This window comes from Condylostylus longicornis, unplaced genomic scaffold (assembly GCF_029603195.1).
Source record: "Condylostylus longicornis isolate FDR11 unplaced genomic scaffold, ASM2960319v2 ptg000006l, whole genome shotgun sequence".
NCBI lineage: Eukaryota > Metazoa > Arthropoda > Insecta > Diptera > Dolichopodidae > Condylostylus > Condylostylus longicornis.
Genome location: NW_026577975.1, coordinates 4,454,380 through 4,472,603, shown reverse-complemented (window position 1 = coordinate 4,472,603; position 18,224 = coordinate 4,454,380). Strand labels below are relative to the sequence as shown.

The following is an 18,224-nucleotide window of genomic DNA, read 5'->3' as shown; positions in this document are numbered from 1 at the left end:
TTGTATAACACATATACTCATACCTATGTATACATAAATGTACATATAACAATTTTAAATGGGGAAAATTAATATAAAATAAGGAACTATGTGGGTATAGGGGGGAGGAAATTTTTCTGCATAGAATTTAGCAATAAATTGCTCAAATATTTTTTCTTTTTACAAATAACCTGAAAAATGTGGAAAAATTAATTTTAAATTTTTGGTTTATAAGAAAAAAAATATAAGAGAATTTTACCTTTGTTTATAAATTTATATAATATTATATTAGATTATTTGTGCGTGTATAACAGATAACTTAGTAATGGGGTCAAACATTATGTTAGGTTTTTTCTATGGTTTTTTTTTTAGAATTAATTTTAAAAAATTTTTTTGAATAAAATTAAATATAAAAATATTTTCAATTTTAAATTGTAGCACGTGCTGAATTAAAATGGAATATCGGACTAAATGCGGTTTGAATTTTTATGATTTCTTTCTAAATTGCTCCTATACTATCTTTATTATTATTATAATTGGTATGACAATGAAATAGTAGTGTATGGTAAATGTTATGACTCTCTTTAATTTTAAAAATTCAAATATTTTTTATATCATACACTCTGTTTTTTTTTCGAGAGTATAATCACGTTGAAAGAATCTATTATATCTTACCAGTTATTGTCGCTTTATATATATTCATAGAATATAATTAAGAATTTTATATTGTTATATGTTATAAATAACATATATGTTATAATATTCATGACATTTACCGAATTTCGGAAATATTATTGTTTCGGAATAAAATTTTTTTTTTTTTGAAGTGAAAAAATATTTCTAAAACTGAAACAAAGTGTTTTATAATTTGTTATATGTGCATGCACATATTATATGCAAAATTTCTAATATTGAATAGATACTATTGTCTTTTTCCTCTTAAATGGAATATAATACTCCGAACTACTCCGAAGTAGTTAGGAATTGATTTTAAATAAAATTCTGCTTTTTTTAGAAATTCTAGCAAGATTATAGTAATAAATTCTTATATATATATAAAATCATCTGTATACAATATTGAAAAGGTGACATACGAAAATATGAAGTCATCAATCGGAAACAGAGCGCAAAAACTGCTTTGAAGTACTTCTTTATATACGATTGTGTTCCTGAGAGTAAAGTATAATATGTTTAGAGTTTTTAAATCTACACCATCACTACGATTCGGAACGAAAACATTCTTAAAGCAATTCTCATTTTCCAATGAATCCTTAATGAAAATTACACTTGAAAATCTCTTTTGAAAATTTCTGATTTTAAAACCGGTTTCGACTATTTTCGCTTCACATTTGGAAAATTGTATATACTGTTAAATATTTTCCGTTTTGAATTTTATTTGTGTGCTCTCATTGTATTGTAAAGCAAGCAGAAAATTCATAATACCTGAAATAAATTGTGTTAAATAAATAAAAATTTAGGATCTAAAATGTTTACTTTAATTGAAAAGTGAAAAGCATGTTTTCATACTCTTAATATAAATATTTTTCTTTTTTTGTTTTTTCATTTTTATCAACTATTTGTATTGACTTTTTAATTGATAAGCATTTTATTTTTTTATCAATTCAATTAATTTTGAAATTTTTTTGTCTTTTTCATTTAATATTATTGCTATTTTTTCGAAATAATTTTTAAAGGTGTGTTATTGATAATGTGAATATGTTGGGCATGAATTTAATATAATTGAAACTCTGCGATTTAATTTAAACTTTAAAATTGTATTGATTCTTTTATGAGAACTAGAATTTAATTAAGCATGAAAGTTTTGCAATGTAATTCCTTTAAATAACTTTAAAATTAAATTAAATTACGTGTCTGTTTGCAGACTTGTATTGATTTAAAAGCCGTATATTTATACTTTAGCATAAATTCAAAAGTTATTACGGGTTTGCCCTTATCTAGTGGGGTGAATTTGACCCTTTTCTTCAATTCATTACAGCGCTTGAAAATATTTTTATGATGACTAAAAATTTATTTAGAAATTATTTTATCTACAATTTATTAATTTGTCCTTGTTGGATCATAAACAAAAAATATTTTCGAAAATTTATAGACTGGGATTAATTCATTTTGTAAAATTCTTTTTAAGTAAAAAATTTTTTTTTCACAAATTATTATTGTAAATTAAGCACTTCTTTTTGTTCAGGAAATATTATTAAAAATTTCAAAAAAAATTTTATATACAAATCAACACAGAGTGTAACAACGTAAAATTATTGTAGTGTTTGTAAAAGCCATGAAAACAAATTCACAAAATTCTCGAGAAATTTTTCTGTGGCAGGATTCCTGCATAAATCATTTAAATTATTGGAGACTGAAGTTAAAACTAATTTGAAGAACTTGATTTGAAAAACATGATTAATGAAACCTTGATGTTCAACTAAATAAAAGTAACAGTAAAACGGATATCTTATTAAAACTAGCTGGTACTTAATATTATTATCTCCAAATGATCATAAGCCGTAGCTCTACTGTACGAATACAAGATTAGGATTCTCTTATTTTTTAAAACTAGTTTGCAAAATGTATAGAGTACATGAATAACCACATCAAACTAGTTATAACGAACATAATTTTTCTAAGACTTCTTCTTTAATGGAAACTGGACTGTACATGACTACGAGTATATTATCAACACACTTTCTTTGACAAAAATTTTCATATATTATCAGGTACAAAGTTTCTTTGACAAAAATTTTCAATTTATTTTTTTTTAATGAATTTTTTAATTGATTTAACATATTCAAATCCTATTACAAAAATATTACATGAGATAGACAAACCCTTGATTTTTTCTTGCTTGATTATTTTAAAGGATTCTTAACTACATATAAAATTTTTGAATAAAATTAATGTATGCGTGTATAAACATAATAAATAACTACATATATTATAATAATATACTTAAAGTCTAAGTTATTATTACTCTTAACTAAACAGTAATAAAAGCATGAATAAGGATATAAGGGAAAAGGATAAAGGAATGTACTGAGAGAGAAAATCCTTATTAAAGTTTTCTGATTGAACAAGAAGAAGAAAAGGATTACATTCTTATTTGGTTTTTTTTATTTATTTCAAGTTTTCGTTTTTTTTTTCCTTGAAAGAGGACAAAAGTATCCTTATTGTCCTTTTGTAAAGATATAATGTAATAAAATTGAAGTTTTTAAAGAAAAATACTCTTTAAATTTTTATTTAAAATTTAAAGATTTTCAAGAACAAAAAGTTCTCCTTAAATCGATTTCTTTAGAAATTTTTTATTGATTAGACTCAACTTTAATATATGAGATTATTCTAAAATCTGAGAAATTATGGAGTGATTTTTAATATTTTATAGTAAGAATAAATAATACTTTAATAAATTTTAAAACAGTGTACGAAATTTCCAAAATTTTAGTTAAAAAAAAATTTCATATGATCTAGTAGACCAGTTGATTTCAGTCTAATATAAATTAGGCTGAAATTTTTTTTTTTTAAAGAATGAATAATTTATTTAAAAATGTTTAAATTTTAATAAAAGCTGTTTGTGTTATAATCCCAATTTCTTAATGGATTACTTAAATAAAAATATTTCTAGTGTAATATTTAAATTTAAAATTTATTTCTCTATTTGTTGCAACAATAAATTTAAAAAATAATTTATTTTTTTTTATTTACAGGCGTACTTCATATTGAAAAATATTCATCACATTTTTGGACCCATCGGTTCAATTTTAATCTATCGAAATGTTAATCAACAACAACAAAAACATTCCTTTAATCTTTCCCTTTCTTCTGTTTCTATTATTTTAATAAAATTAAAATTTTCATATGAAAAATGTCTGAACTTAATGAAAAATCAAATTGCAACAATGATAATGAAACAATTAACAATGAAACAAAAGAAAATCAAAATATCATTATTACAAACAACAATAACAGCAACAACAACAACAACATTTCAAGTCGAAACCGAATCGAAACAAATGAAATTTTAAAGAAATCAAAACAGATTTCAAGTTCGACAACTTCTTCGTCAAGTACAGAAACGACAACAATTGAAAACGAAACAGATACTATAAGAAGAGTTATAATTAAAGATAAAAATAAAATTGAAGACTGTGATAAAAATAATAAAAATAATATAGAAATAAAAAAATCAGAAATTAATAAAGAATATCAAAAAAATGAAACAAATAAATTAAATAACAGTAATAATATTAAATTAAATGAAACAAATGGTAATGAAATAAAAATAAATAAGATCGATGAATTAGAAAAGAAAAATAATAAAACAAATAATATACAAGGTTTAATAAATCCAGTTAAAGTGAAAATAGTTGAATTAAATAGTATTGAACCAAATAAATTTAGTGAAAGAGAGAAATTTTTAAATACAACAAATTTACTTAATGATAATAATACCAAAGTGAATGGTGATTTAAAAATATCACCAGCTAAATCAATTTTAACAAATGGTACTGGACCTAGAAAATCATCATTAAAAAAATCAGTATCATTTGATCCAGATGATGAAACAATAAAAAAATTTATTGAAGGTGAAATAATTGTTGATAAAAAGAATCCATTTAAGAATGGTTTCATTCCAAATGGTAGTGATGATAAACTAAGTGATACATTAACAAAACAAAATAATAGTAATAAGAAATCAGTTTTTAAATTACGACGAGATAAAGATAAAACAAATAAATTTTCAATATTAAATTCAACAAGTACAACTTCAACTGAACCAGAATTCATAACAACTGAAGAAGTATTAAATCAATCTAAATATGTTAAAACCTATATTAAAAATCCAGATAAAGTTTTTGTTTATGATCCAACAATTTTACAACGTATAAGATATGAAGATTTAAAAGAATTAAAAGATAACGAAAAACCAAAAGAGAAAAAATCGAAATTATCAGCACAAACTCAATCTAGATTAAAAGAGCTTCGAAATAAATGTAGTTCAGCTGGTGCACCATTACAAACAAAATTATTGAAAACTCCTAGTGCAAAAATTCCTACATTTAAAAAAGTCTCTAAAGCTAATTATCCAGATTTATCTGATATCAAAGTTAAAACTGGTACAGATCTCGAAGAATCGCTATTTAGTCCAGAAGAAGTTACAAAGAATGCAAAGAAATTTGATGAACGTATTAAAACATTACATATTGGTTCAGATGATGATTTAGAAGAAATTGATGAACCGCTTACTAAAAGTGATTCTAGTGATGAATTAAAACTAGTTCTTGATACAACTGATAAAGTCGATGGTATATCAAGTGATACAAAAGCAACATCAATAACAAATACTACAACAAATGAAAATAAATCATTTACAAATACAGTAAATTCAAAAGAATTTCAAGAGTATTTAGATAGAAAAGGTTTACAATTGACGCCACAACGTCAAATTTTAATTAATTCAAGTAAAGTTATTAATACGGATAGTACACCAACCAATATTCCTAAATTGGAATTAAGTGAAAAAAAATCATCAAATAAGATACCAATATTAGAAACAACCGAAATGGATCAGAAAAAGCAAAAGAAACAATCAGTATTACAAAGAATAAAATCAAGTGGATTTTTTTCATCAAAACGAAAAACCACTCCCAAAGAGCCAGTTCCTACACCTGTTTCATATCCAAAAGAAAATGGCCATAAAACATCTCTTAATAATAAACGTGTTATATTAGAACGGCAAAGTTTTCATGGTAGTTCAGGAAATAGTTTAAATTCTTCGAATGAATTCAAAAAGCACATTGAACGTTCCCGCAAAAGTTATGCGGCAGGTGACGATCGTTCAAGTTCAATATCAAGTGCCTTAACAAATGCTGAAGAATTTCCTGAAGATATTCAAGCAAATGATTCAAATTTACGTCAACCAGCATTTAATAAGGAGCAACAGCATCGTGGTCCAAGATCATCTAGTAGGAGTAGCGACCCTGGAACTGTACAAATAAATAGTGGTTCATCATCAAAACAACAAAGGTCTCGTTCAACTTCAAGGGAGAGGTTACAAAACTTTCATTCATCAAAATCACAACATGAGGCTCGTGAAAACTTAGGAAATAGCTTAGTAAAACCAAAAGTACAACGACCTAGCTTACCAATAAGTTCTTTAAAACCCCTACCTATAAAAAGCTTAGATCGTAATGAAAAACAATCTGCAACTCCACTTAAAAGATCTCTTGAACGGCAATCGATGGTACAAAAAAGAGTAACAACACCAAATCAAGAAGAACCACCAATGTCTTTTGGTAGATCAGCTTCTATGGATCGGCATGAAATTATTAAACGTAGTGGAGGAAGACAAAGTAGTTCATTACCGAAGCCAACAAGGCAAAGTGTTATTTCACAGAAAAGTGTTAGTTCTGTGAATACTCCAAAAAATTCTAAAGAAGATCTTTTGGATCCTAAAATAACATCTACGCCAATAGATTCGAAAGAGCAGAAAGAAATCAAAATCATTCAAAAACCTCTATCACCCATTCCTGTAAATACAGGTACCTCTTCAACTGCAAATACATCCTACAATGTGGGTATCGAAGAGTGGAATAAATTAAAAGAAATAAAAGAAAAAACTGATAGAGAGCTCTTTAATAGGGCAGCCCAAACAGTTAGTTCAAATAAAACACCTATTAGCAATGGACCAATCAAACCAGAAAATATTTATGAAAAGGTCACAATTCACCAAAAGCATCAACAATTTAATCCAGGAGCGACGCAAGAGCAATATTTTTCTCAACAAATACAACCACAAATCAGGAAATCTTTCCAAAATGATTTGCAACAACAACCGCTTTACGCTCAATTAATTCCTGAAGATAATTTCGTCAGAGGTTCACCACAACGCAATACATTTAGTGGAGTTCCTTTACGTAATAGAAATGCAAAAATTATCGATGGAAATCCGATCAACGTTCCAGAGAACCATATTATTCCAATTAGAGAACCAGAACACATTCCAAATGGACCATATCCTCCTCGTAGTCAAAGTGTTCTCGATGAAATGCTCAGTCCAGGTCATCAAAATAAAATTTTAAATCATAGTCCAGGATACAGCGGCGTAGAGAGCGATGGTATGGGCACACCAGTTCGCTTACGCAGAAAAGAAACATCGTCAACAGGCTCCACATTGACACGAGAAGAAATTTTACAAAAAGTTAAAGAATTTTGTCGTAAATCAATGAATAAAACTCCAACGAAATTGTCAATTGCAAATCAACCTACCCCAATTACATCACATATTCATCGTGAAATGAATGGCAAAATACCATCAGACATTTCTCCAATTTCTTACACTTCTGTAGATTCTCACAGTCGTGGAAATATCACTCCACAAAGAAAAGTTCTAGCACCACAAGTACCACAACGTATACAAAGTCTTCCTCAAACCCATCAAATTTCACCTCGCGAAACAACACCATCAACATCACCTATTTATGCTCACGTAATTAAACGAAATAGTATACAATCAAATACATCCGATGCCCTTGATAGTCCAACAAGATTTCAAAATGCAGGAGGTAATGTAATTTACACGCAACATAATGGAACTTTTACAACACATTCTCCAAATGGACAAGTGGGTAATAGACCACGATTACAAACGCAAACCAGTGAAACTGATTCCGTTTTCTTACCAAACGGTCATATACCAAACCAACCGCAACAAATTTACATACAACAGCAACCACAAGCAACAGCAACGACTAGAACTTCATCAAGTCAGTTTATAATTATGGAAAGTGACAAAATTACACCAAGCCAAGTTGTGAAATTCAGAAATTCACCTGTATCTCCGTTAGTTACTGCAACAGGTAATTCTAATAACGATGTATATGGTCAAATATTACCACCAAGCCCATATGGTTATATTCATTTAAAACCAACACCACCAGGACCACCACAATTACATATGAGATCTTCTCGAATGGATGGTCGATCTACACCACTAATATTAGAACGTTCTGTAAATGGTCCTTATCAAGGAAGCCAAATATATTGGACACCAATGCAACATAGTCCAAGACCTTTGCATCACAGTCCTGTACCAAGATATTCTCAACTTAACCATCATCCGCAACAACAACAACCACGTCAACAATTTTCACCAAATTCTTCAGTTCAAAGAACAAATCAATTACAACAGCAACAATCACAAGCACAGTCACAACCAACACAACGACAGCACTATGCTCAACCGCAACAAACGGGCAGTGTTGTATTCTTAAAAGTAAAAGATCAAATTTATAGGCCAATTAATCCAGCTCGTGCAAATCTTTCTTGTAATACCAATCAATATCAACAACAACCACAAGTTCAGCAACAATCAATGCAATCACCATCATCACTGTCATGCCAACAGCAGCAACAACAGCAACATCAAAATCAAATGACATTACAAATGGGAAAACCACGTGCTTTTTTATATGAAAGTGAAAGTGGATCTGAAGCAGGAGAAGTACAGAGAATTATGCAAAACAGAAAAAATGGTGAGTATTTTATAAAAATTACTATTTTTACCATATTATATTTCTCCTTTTCCTCTTTTTAAATACATATACAAAATTTTTTGATAAAATATATACATAATTCAAAAGGATTTTTTGAGAGTTGAGTGCAAATATTTTTAAAAAATAATTTATTCTCGAAGTATGCAATCTTTATCATATTAGCAGCAATAATTCCTAATGCTGAAATAATATAATAAAATATTATTATAATGCAACTTAAAATCTTCCAATAATAATTTAGGCATATTATAAGTTCTCAACAACTTTTATAAGGCTGTAGAAACTACACATTAGCATTAACAGTGTGTGTTCACAATATAATTAATTTAACTATACAATACAAAAACAATGAAAACATAATAAGGTGAAGTTTTTTGAATTTTCACCACCGCCTTTAGATTTCAACTTTTGCGGTTTTTTCATTTTTAAAACTTAATTTCCACCACATTTTTTGTTTTCTGAATTAGTAAAGACGCAAACCATTTCAAAATGAATTTTCCATCTAGTGCTCAAAATTACAAATTTCTCTTTATAAATTAAAATATCACCTGTTTTAATGCATTAATATTATTAAAAGTTCGAATAAATTATAAGAGATGGCGCATTAAGCAACAAAATTAATTTAAATGGGTAATGGAATAGAGTAACATTTTTTTTAAATTTTTGTGTTTACGGATTAATCAATTGGAGATTCGAATTTATAAATTGAAATAATTGAATAAAATGTACTTAAAGTAATTATTAATAATTTTAAAACAAAAATCACTTTTTAATTTTCGCTACAGCTACACCTTTGTATGCGTAAACTAAATTCTGTTCTGTAGCCTATAGCTCATATATAGTAAATCACAATAACTGATAGAGGTGATAGTATCTCAATTGAGAGAAGTGATAAAAAAATTCAAACATGTTGAAATAATAATTAAAGTAAATAAAATAATTATTTTAATAATATGTACATATAAAATTTATTGTTATATATACAGAGTGATTCACTGACAAGTTAGGAACCATATACCACCGGGTAGAGGTTCGAAAATGAGTAAAATTGAAATTTTCCCAAATTTTCGGTGAATCAACCTGTATATACGTTGACATAAAAATTTTTACAGGACCAAACCAATTTAATTATTTTGTTAAAAATTTATTGCTATATAATATATACTTAATACACAATATATTGGTAATGCTTACGTATATCGCAATATAATAAAAGTATATATAATTATATGAACCTACCTACATATGTCTCAATTACATGCACCTACATCTTTTATCTCAATATAATCTCTAAAATATTTAAGAATCCAACGCGAAAAATATTTTATTCCTTCGAGTGTTATTGTATTTATTTAAAAAATTTACGTATATATTATAAAAAAAGCTTTTTCACTAATTCCCATATCACAATAATTACAATGACGTAACAGTGAAACGTTAATTTTATATACATGTAAAATTATAAAATAAGCAACAAAATAAAAATAAAATAAACGGAATTTTGTCTATACTATCATACCGTAAAATCATATAAATTCTCTGTGAGAAAAGAAAGAGAGAGAGAGAGAGAGAGAAATTTTATTATGAAAAATGTGTAGGGTTAATAACAGTAACATTAAACATTTCCTTTGATCTTGTCCAATTAAATTTTTTATTATTAATAATATTATGAAATTTTCAACACTTTTATCTGTTATATTATTAACCATAATGTGATAATAAAAAGAAAAAAGAGAAATATAAAAAGAGGGTCATTTACTCATATCTTTTATGATTAACTTGATGATTATACACCAATCAATGTACATATACGCATGTAAAATAATCTTAATATAATTTTGAAATTCTAAAGAAATATTTTTTTTTCCTTCTTCTTTTTTTCAATTGGAAAATTTGGTTCTCTAACAAAACGCATGCATGCAAATTAAATATAAAAATTTTTTAAAATTTCCTTTTTTCTATTACTCTCATTTAATTTTAACACACTATATTTTTTCACCATATAACAATTTGTTACACCTTATATAACACAATATTTTTGTATTTTAATTTAAATTCAAAAAAAAAAAATTACAAGGATATTTTTATTTACCTATACGTATACATAAGTATGTGCATTTACTCTGCTTTTATCTTTGATCCTTTACAAAAAAAAAAAATAAAATTATCTGGAATTTTAAAATTACTTTTATACTTTCTGTTATACTAAACATTACTATGTGTGTGTTTGCATGTGTGTGTTTGAAAATTTATACTTATACATTGGTATGGTATACATTCAATAGAAACGAAAGAGAATAATCAGAAGGGATGTAAATGCATTTTAATATTTAATGTCATCACATTGACGTCATATTATTCTGTATAATAGATTTAATGTAAAAATTATGAATGTATGTATGTATGTACGCATATTTTTTGTATAGTGTAAAAATGCAGAATTAATAGATAAGGACATTTTAATTTTGTATTTTTTTTATTTTTCGGTTTTTGGAGTATATGTATGTAAAGTAGACTATAGAATTTCTTTTAATAAAAAGTTGAATATTTTTATTTTAAATTATGGGGAGAAAAATAAAAAATAAAAATCAAGTATACAAAGAATACATTTTATAAATTTTTTATTTTTTTATTTTTAATTTTTAAATTCCTTATGGTTTACTTAAAATCAAAAGATTTTCTCATTAAAAAAAAAAAAAAAATAAAATAAATTTTTTTTATTTTTCTTTTTAATCTTTTCGAAATAAGATTTTAATGACCTTTTTATATTAAAAAAACTTAACACTTTTTATGACTTCATTATGAACATTTTTTTTTTAAATATATTAAAATTATATAACAAGAGTACATGTGTGAAGTATAATGCTTCCTCACTTTATATGTATAAATAGATACAAGGACATTATTCACGTCACTCTAATAATGATATATGAAATTTTTATAATAATAATTTATTATTAAATTAATTTATAAATTATATATATGTAGGGTGAAGAGAAAAAGTATTACCCCTTAAATATTTAGAAATTGTAGGAATTGAATTAGTTAACAAATTAGAATACATTTTGGGAATTAAATGCAAGAAAATTTAAATGTATGATTTTTTTCAAAACCCTGCAGTTCTTAATTTTAAATGATTTAAAAAAAAAATGCATCTTGTTGAGTATATGAACACAATGCTTTGCTGAGCTTAATATTATACAACCAATAAAGCCATATGTGCCACATTATGTTATAAAAGTGAAATATAAATTTTGGAACAAAACAAGGAAAGGGAATCAAAGGAAAAATTTTAAAATTGAATTTTTATTATGGAATCAAAATTTTCTTTTAGAAACACGAGATTTTCCATTCCAAATTATATTTTTTAAAAATTTACCTAACCCATTAAAGACCATACTGGACTGCAAGGAAATTTATTCGTGCATAATTTGTAAATTTTCATTTTATTTATATTGTAAAAATTCCTTAAGATTCAATAGAATCTGAAAAAATTTTGTATTGTAGAAATTCCAATTTTAATTACATTTCTTAAACAGATCATTGAAATCTAAAACTCCCATAAAAATGTAACCCTACATAAGTGTATGTGCATCCACAATATGTGTACAATAATTCCATCCTTATATGTTCATTCTTTCTAAAATATCATATAAAATATCAAAAATTAATATATTGTGGCTTCCTAAACACATACACAAATTATATTATATATAAATATATTAAAATATATAATTAATGTATATGCCAATATATCAAATACCATAAGTCTGCGGTGTATAACACCTATGAATATTATTATACTACTAGTTTCCAAAAATTTTAGAATAGAAACAAAATTTCATAGTCTTTCTTTGTACATGTTTTAAATTTAGATAAACTGTTAGTATTTTTAGGTCTACCGTGAATATATTTACATATACATACAAACATACATATTGTGCATTTTATTGTATTATTGAATATTTTTACATTCTTACATAGTTTGTGTATTGTGGAATACCTTCGATGTATGAAATTATGAAAACAGGACTCCGAAGAATATTATTTCTTTTATATTTTAATTTTGCTTTTTATTGTTTTTCTTTTCTAAAAAAAAAAAAAAGGTGAATGGTTTTTAATTTTTTATATTTTTCGATTCTTTTTTTTTTTTTGTTTTCTTGATATTTTCTTTATATACACGGGGGTTTATATTTTCAAATACATTCATACACACAGTTGATTTTATTACATATTCACTTGTATAACAGTACAATATTATTATATATGTAATTATAGTATATGTATATGTATATAATGAATGTGTATATTTCAAATATACAATTGTAGGTATACATAATATAAAAGTATATACATATTGGTAGAATTGAAAGGGTGGAAGGAAATGACTTCAATAAAACATAAAAATCCAATAAGAGTAATAAAAAGAAGAAGAGAAACAAAATATAAAATATATATATATATATGTATATATATATTCCCCCTCATATTTGCCGGTTGGTTGGCTATACATTAAAACTATAAAAACCCAACAACAACAAAATTATAATAATAATAAAAAAAAGAAAAATATAATATGAAAAATGGAAAATCTTGCATACGCACACACAAACATTTTAGCTAATAAAAAAAAAAAAAGAGGAAAATTTATGTTTATGATAACGGTACATTTTTAATGAAAACATATTTTCATAAATTTTATTTTCTTATTTTTCTTACTTTTGTTTTTGATAGCCTTCTCAATAAATATTGTAGATAGGTCCAGTTTTCTTTTTTATTCCTTTCAATTTCTTTTTTATGTATTTGTAATTAAAAGTAAATAAAAAAGTTTAAGAGCTTTTCTTTTTGTTTTTTACAAATAAAATTTATGTGATAAAAGATGAAATTTATGCAAAAAAAGGAAAATTTTGGTAATAAAATATTATAAGGGAAAGAGAATTATTTAAATATACACAAAAGAGAGTAAGAGAGGAACAAAAGAATAAATGAAAGCTTTATTACTTTTTCTCTCAAGTAATTTTTTAAAATTAAATAAAAGCTTTTCTTATTAACTATAATATTGGTATTATGGGCAAACAAAAAAATTCTTATACAGACAAAAAATTTATTACTTACTTTTTTAAAAAGGAAAAAAATTTAGTGTAGAAAAATTGCAAAAAATAAACAAAACTTAGCGCCTGCTCAGTATGTAAAATCATAGAAATGTCAATAGCTTTGTAACATAAAATTACAATGCAAAAGAATAAATAGCGTCCTTTCAATGATTAAAAAATTTTACTCATTTTTTGATTTTTTTTTTGGTCGACCTCTGAATGGCTACGGTAATTTGTGCAAAGAAACGGATTCTGAAAAGAAGACATTTAGAACCTGAAAATTTGGCGCTGCTAAATACACAATATTATTTTTTACAGAGATATTATGAAAATTAAATGAAATATTTGAATTTGTTTACTCAAAACTTGAAATATTTGATTTTATCTCCAATTTCTTATAAGCTGTTAAGCTGAGCAAATCTTATACAAAAGGTTTGACAAAATCCCGGCCTATAAATGTGGTATTCAGTAAATTTTCTATTCAGGGAGTATTATTACTACACTAAATAATACAATATTTTAGTGTTACTGCACGCAACTCAAGCAAAATATTCGATTTGAAATTTCAATGGAAAATCTATTACGAAGTTAGCTTTGACTTAAAATTTATTTCATTTTAATTTTTGAAATAATAACATTATATGTATTTTTTTGTGTTATACCCAACACAATTTTTGTAATTAGACAACCAACTACTTTTTTGAGAGGCACTAGTGAGTATTAAGTTTTTCTAATTTAAAACAGCCACCACTTAAAAGAAGTAGTTCTATTGTGTAATCACAAAAATTCGTCAAGCACTATCAAAATTAAATTAATTTTATGTCGGAACTTCAGACACCATTACTTGTCAAATCACACTTATGTATTTAGTTTTGACACTTTATTTTCAACAGATTTCAAAAAAAAAATCACAAATTTTTTCGAGTTTGATAAAAAATGTCAAAACTTGTATAAAATGTTAAAGAAATATAGTAAAAAAGAAAAAAAAAATTATTGAGAGAAATTTCTTTTACAAGGAGAGCATATCTAACTATCCGTATTATAAATGAGAGGAAAGCTTTTTTTTTCATTTTTTTCTCTCAAATACCAAACGAATAAAAGCTTCTTTGGGCGGAAACTTGTTTTTGAAAAAAAAAACACACAAAAAAGTTTTTCTTAATTTTAGGAAAATTTTTTCATTCGCAATTTCTAAAACGAGTCGGTCGGTTAACTGTCCGCGGACCTTTTTTCTAAAAAAAGAAAAATAAATAAAAATATTATACATATTTTTTTTTTTATTAAATAAAAAGTGGGAAAAATAAACATTATTAAAGAAAAGAAAACAATTTTCTTTTTATATTTTAAATGCAAATTACAAAAAAATAAATTTAATTAAATTTAAATTTAAAGAGAAAAGTATGCAAAATTTTTAAGTAATAAAAAGAATACCGAAATTTAATACAGAAAAAAAAAGTGCGGAAAAAAAACATAAAAAACAACAACAATAAAATTAAAGGAATTTTTTTTAATATCAGAAAGGAAAACAAAATAAATACGAAAGTAATAAGAGAGAAAAAAAAAATATAAAATAAAAAATTAACAAGTAACCATTTTTTTTTTCTCCATTTCGCTCTAAATTCAAATATTACTAAAAATATTGAAAACTTTAATAAAAAATCTTTAGGGATACGAGTAACAAAAAACCAACAATAAAATATTTAGAAAAAAATTTGAAAATTAAGAATTTTTTTTCCAACACAGAGAAAAAATTAATTTTTCTTCGTCTTTTTTAAAAAAATTTTTTTTTTTTTTGAATTTTTGAAAAGACGAAAGAAATTTAAACAAAAAAAAAAAATTATTTATACATTTAAAGGATAATTAAAAATCTAGACAAACTATCAAAAAAATATATATACACAAAAATACATACATGTATACACATACATGAATTTAACTGCCCACATATTTCTACATACATATAAAATTTATGATAATAAACTTAAGTGAAAGCATATCTTTTAGGCGTTGTTAAGAGCCAACCAAAAAAGAAAAGAAAAGAAAAAAATTTCAGAGTTTCAAAAATAAAATTTTATTTTTCATTTGTTTTAAAAATTAAATACAAAATTTTAGTTTATGACTGCTGTCTATAGGAATTAGTAAGAGGAGAACGAAAAAGTGTTAAATATTAGCGAAATGAACATAAAAAAAGTAGGAAATTTAAAAAAAATAAAATTTTCCATTAAACTTTTTTTTAAGTGTATTCGTTTAATATTTTTTGTTTTTTCTGTGTGTATACAATATGTTTCTATAATATACACAGAATATTTTGTATACCCTTTGAATAAAATCACTAAAACTTATATGTAGTGTTATTATAAATATGAGGAAAATGGAGAAATTTATGTTGAGAAAAAAAAAAGCTCTCATTATTCTCAATTTATGCTTTTTGCTCAAAACATAAAAGCTGCAATTTACTTTTCTATAGAAATTCCATTTTTATTATTATTTCTTTTATTTTAATGTAAACATATGTATAAAATATGTATACATATAGCTTGTATATAAGTATTTGTATGTAGATATTTTAATATCCTTATAATTTTTATCAGGATATTTTTGTTTTTCTTACCATATTCCATATACTCGGAGTATAACATTTTTATCATAAATATTTTTTTTTTTTGTTTTTTCTTTTGATTTTAATGGATGAATTGAAAAGTGGTTAAAGGAGGGCGGATGGGAGGTATGATGAGTAAGGCGTGTGTAATATACCCACATACTATATATTTGGTTTCATTTAATAAAATTCTGAAATTATGCAAAAAAAAATTTTATCACACATTTTTTGATGATTGAAAAAAATATGGTAAAGATTATTGGTATTGATTTATTCGAGTTCCTTTCAATTATTACTCTTACATTTTAAAACATGAAATAAGACATTATACTGTACTAGACCTTATGTACGAATATATTCCACTTACTATTTAATAAAAAATTGGTTTGAGTTGCATATTTTTTCAATTATTTGTACCATATTACTCATGCTTGATACAAGCCCATTTTAAAAGAATAATAATAATTATAAGAACAAAATTATATTCTTATAGTGGCCCATTTGTATATCAAGAAATAGCAATTCAAGCATCTTAAATAATTTATCTAATGTACACATTTATTTTAATTCTCATTGGACCAAGACAAATTAAAGGACTATTAAATGCGCTATATTATAAAGGCGAAAATTATTATTATAAAGCACAAGAATTGGCCTGGTAAAATTTCCATGAATGGTAAAATTGCATGGCGGCAATAATGACAAAAATATTGTTCGGCGTACTGAATGGTTCCTTTTGTTTCTGCTAAGGATAATAATAATTTCAATTGCATAAAATATCAAATTATAACATTGAAAATGTTAAGTGCAATCATATAAATTGTGAAGACAATTTACAATTTGTGGGGGCAATTAAATTTTTTTTATGAGTGGTTTTTTTTTGGAAAGAAAATTTTCCATTTAATATTTTATACGTATATATTATTTGTTCTCGGGATATTAAGGTTGATTTCAGAAAAGCTTTTGAGAAAAAGAGAGAAACAGAACTATTCAAGAAATTTATTTAATGAAGAATAAAAATTTTTATTATAATTTTTTTTTTTTTCCATTTAAATTTTTCTGTTATCATCAAGTTCTTTTGTTTGGATTTTGCGGCCGCTTATAATTTATAATGTTTACTTGAATTTTCTCCTTATTTTGCAAAAAAAAAAAAAAAGCTTTCTTTTGTTGTAACAAATTACTTTCGTGTGTCTTATGTCTGGTGTCCTTTCTTTCTTATTACAGGCTAATATTATAGTTAATGGAAATTCACTTCAAATTTATAATTTTTACATAAGATAGTGTTTAAGATTTGAAATCATTCCTTATTACAAAATACTCTAAATCAATTTTATATTAATATTTTGGCTAATTAAATTGCGGTTTAATAAATAAAAGAAATTTTAATTGTACAAATGAAAATTTAAAAAAAAAAATCATAAATATTGTTCGGGATAACATGAAAATTATTGGTGATTATAAGTAACTATTTTATTAATTATGAAATAAAACTTAAGTTATAGCTATTTCTAATTTATTATTAAATTTTGTGTGATATTTTTCTCAATTTAAGAACGATATTAAATATTGCCACACAAAACCCAAAAACTAGTTGAAATATATAAAAGTAAAATAATTTAGAAAAAAAATATTTAATTTCGAAATATTTGCTTTAAAATAAAATTAAAATATTATTAGAATATTCTATTAAAATACAATTAATAATCATATATTAAATAAAATTGAATATTTTGAAGAAATGAAGAATAGCATGTGACGAATAATTTAATTAATTTATCTAATATAACAGAATACTAACAATATAAAATTATTAAATAAACAAAATGTTCATAGAGCCGTCCCTAATTTGTAAAATGTAAATTTTCAAATTAATTTAAAATTCAATATGAAATCAAAGTAAAATAAGAAAAAATTCCCTGTTCCCGAGCTCTTAATGAAATTTTTCGTATTATGACAGAATTTTCTTTGTATCTTCCTTATAAACGATTTTCTACT

At 24.7% G+C, this 18,224-nt stretch overlaps 1 protein-coding gene across 20 annotated transcripts in view; it reads left to right on the top strand.

Moving 5' to 3' along the window:
* Positions 1-3,696: 3,696 nt before the first annotated feature.
* LOC129618456 (uncharacterized) overlaps positions 3,697-18,224 on the top strand; it is a 260,920-nt gene continuing 246,392 nt past the window's right edge. For all 20 annotated transcript variants that reach the window (XM_055533216.1, XM_055533211.1, XM_055533226.1 and 17 more), the window contains exon 1: positions 3,697-8,519. In XM_055533216.1, coding sequence (XP_055389191.1) covers positions 3,851-8,519 — 4,669 coding nt within the window. In that variant the 5' untranslated portion in view covers positions 3,697-3,850. The remainder of the gene's footprint in view (positions 8,520-18,224) is intronic.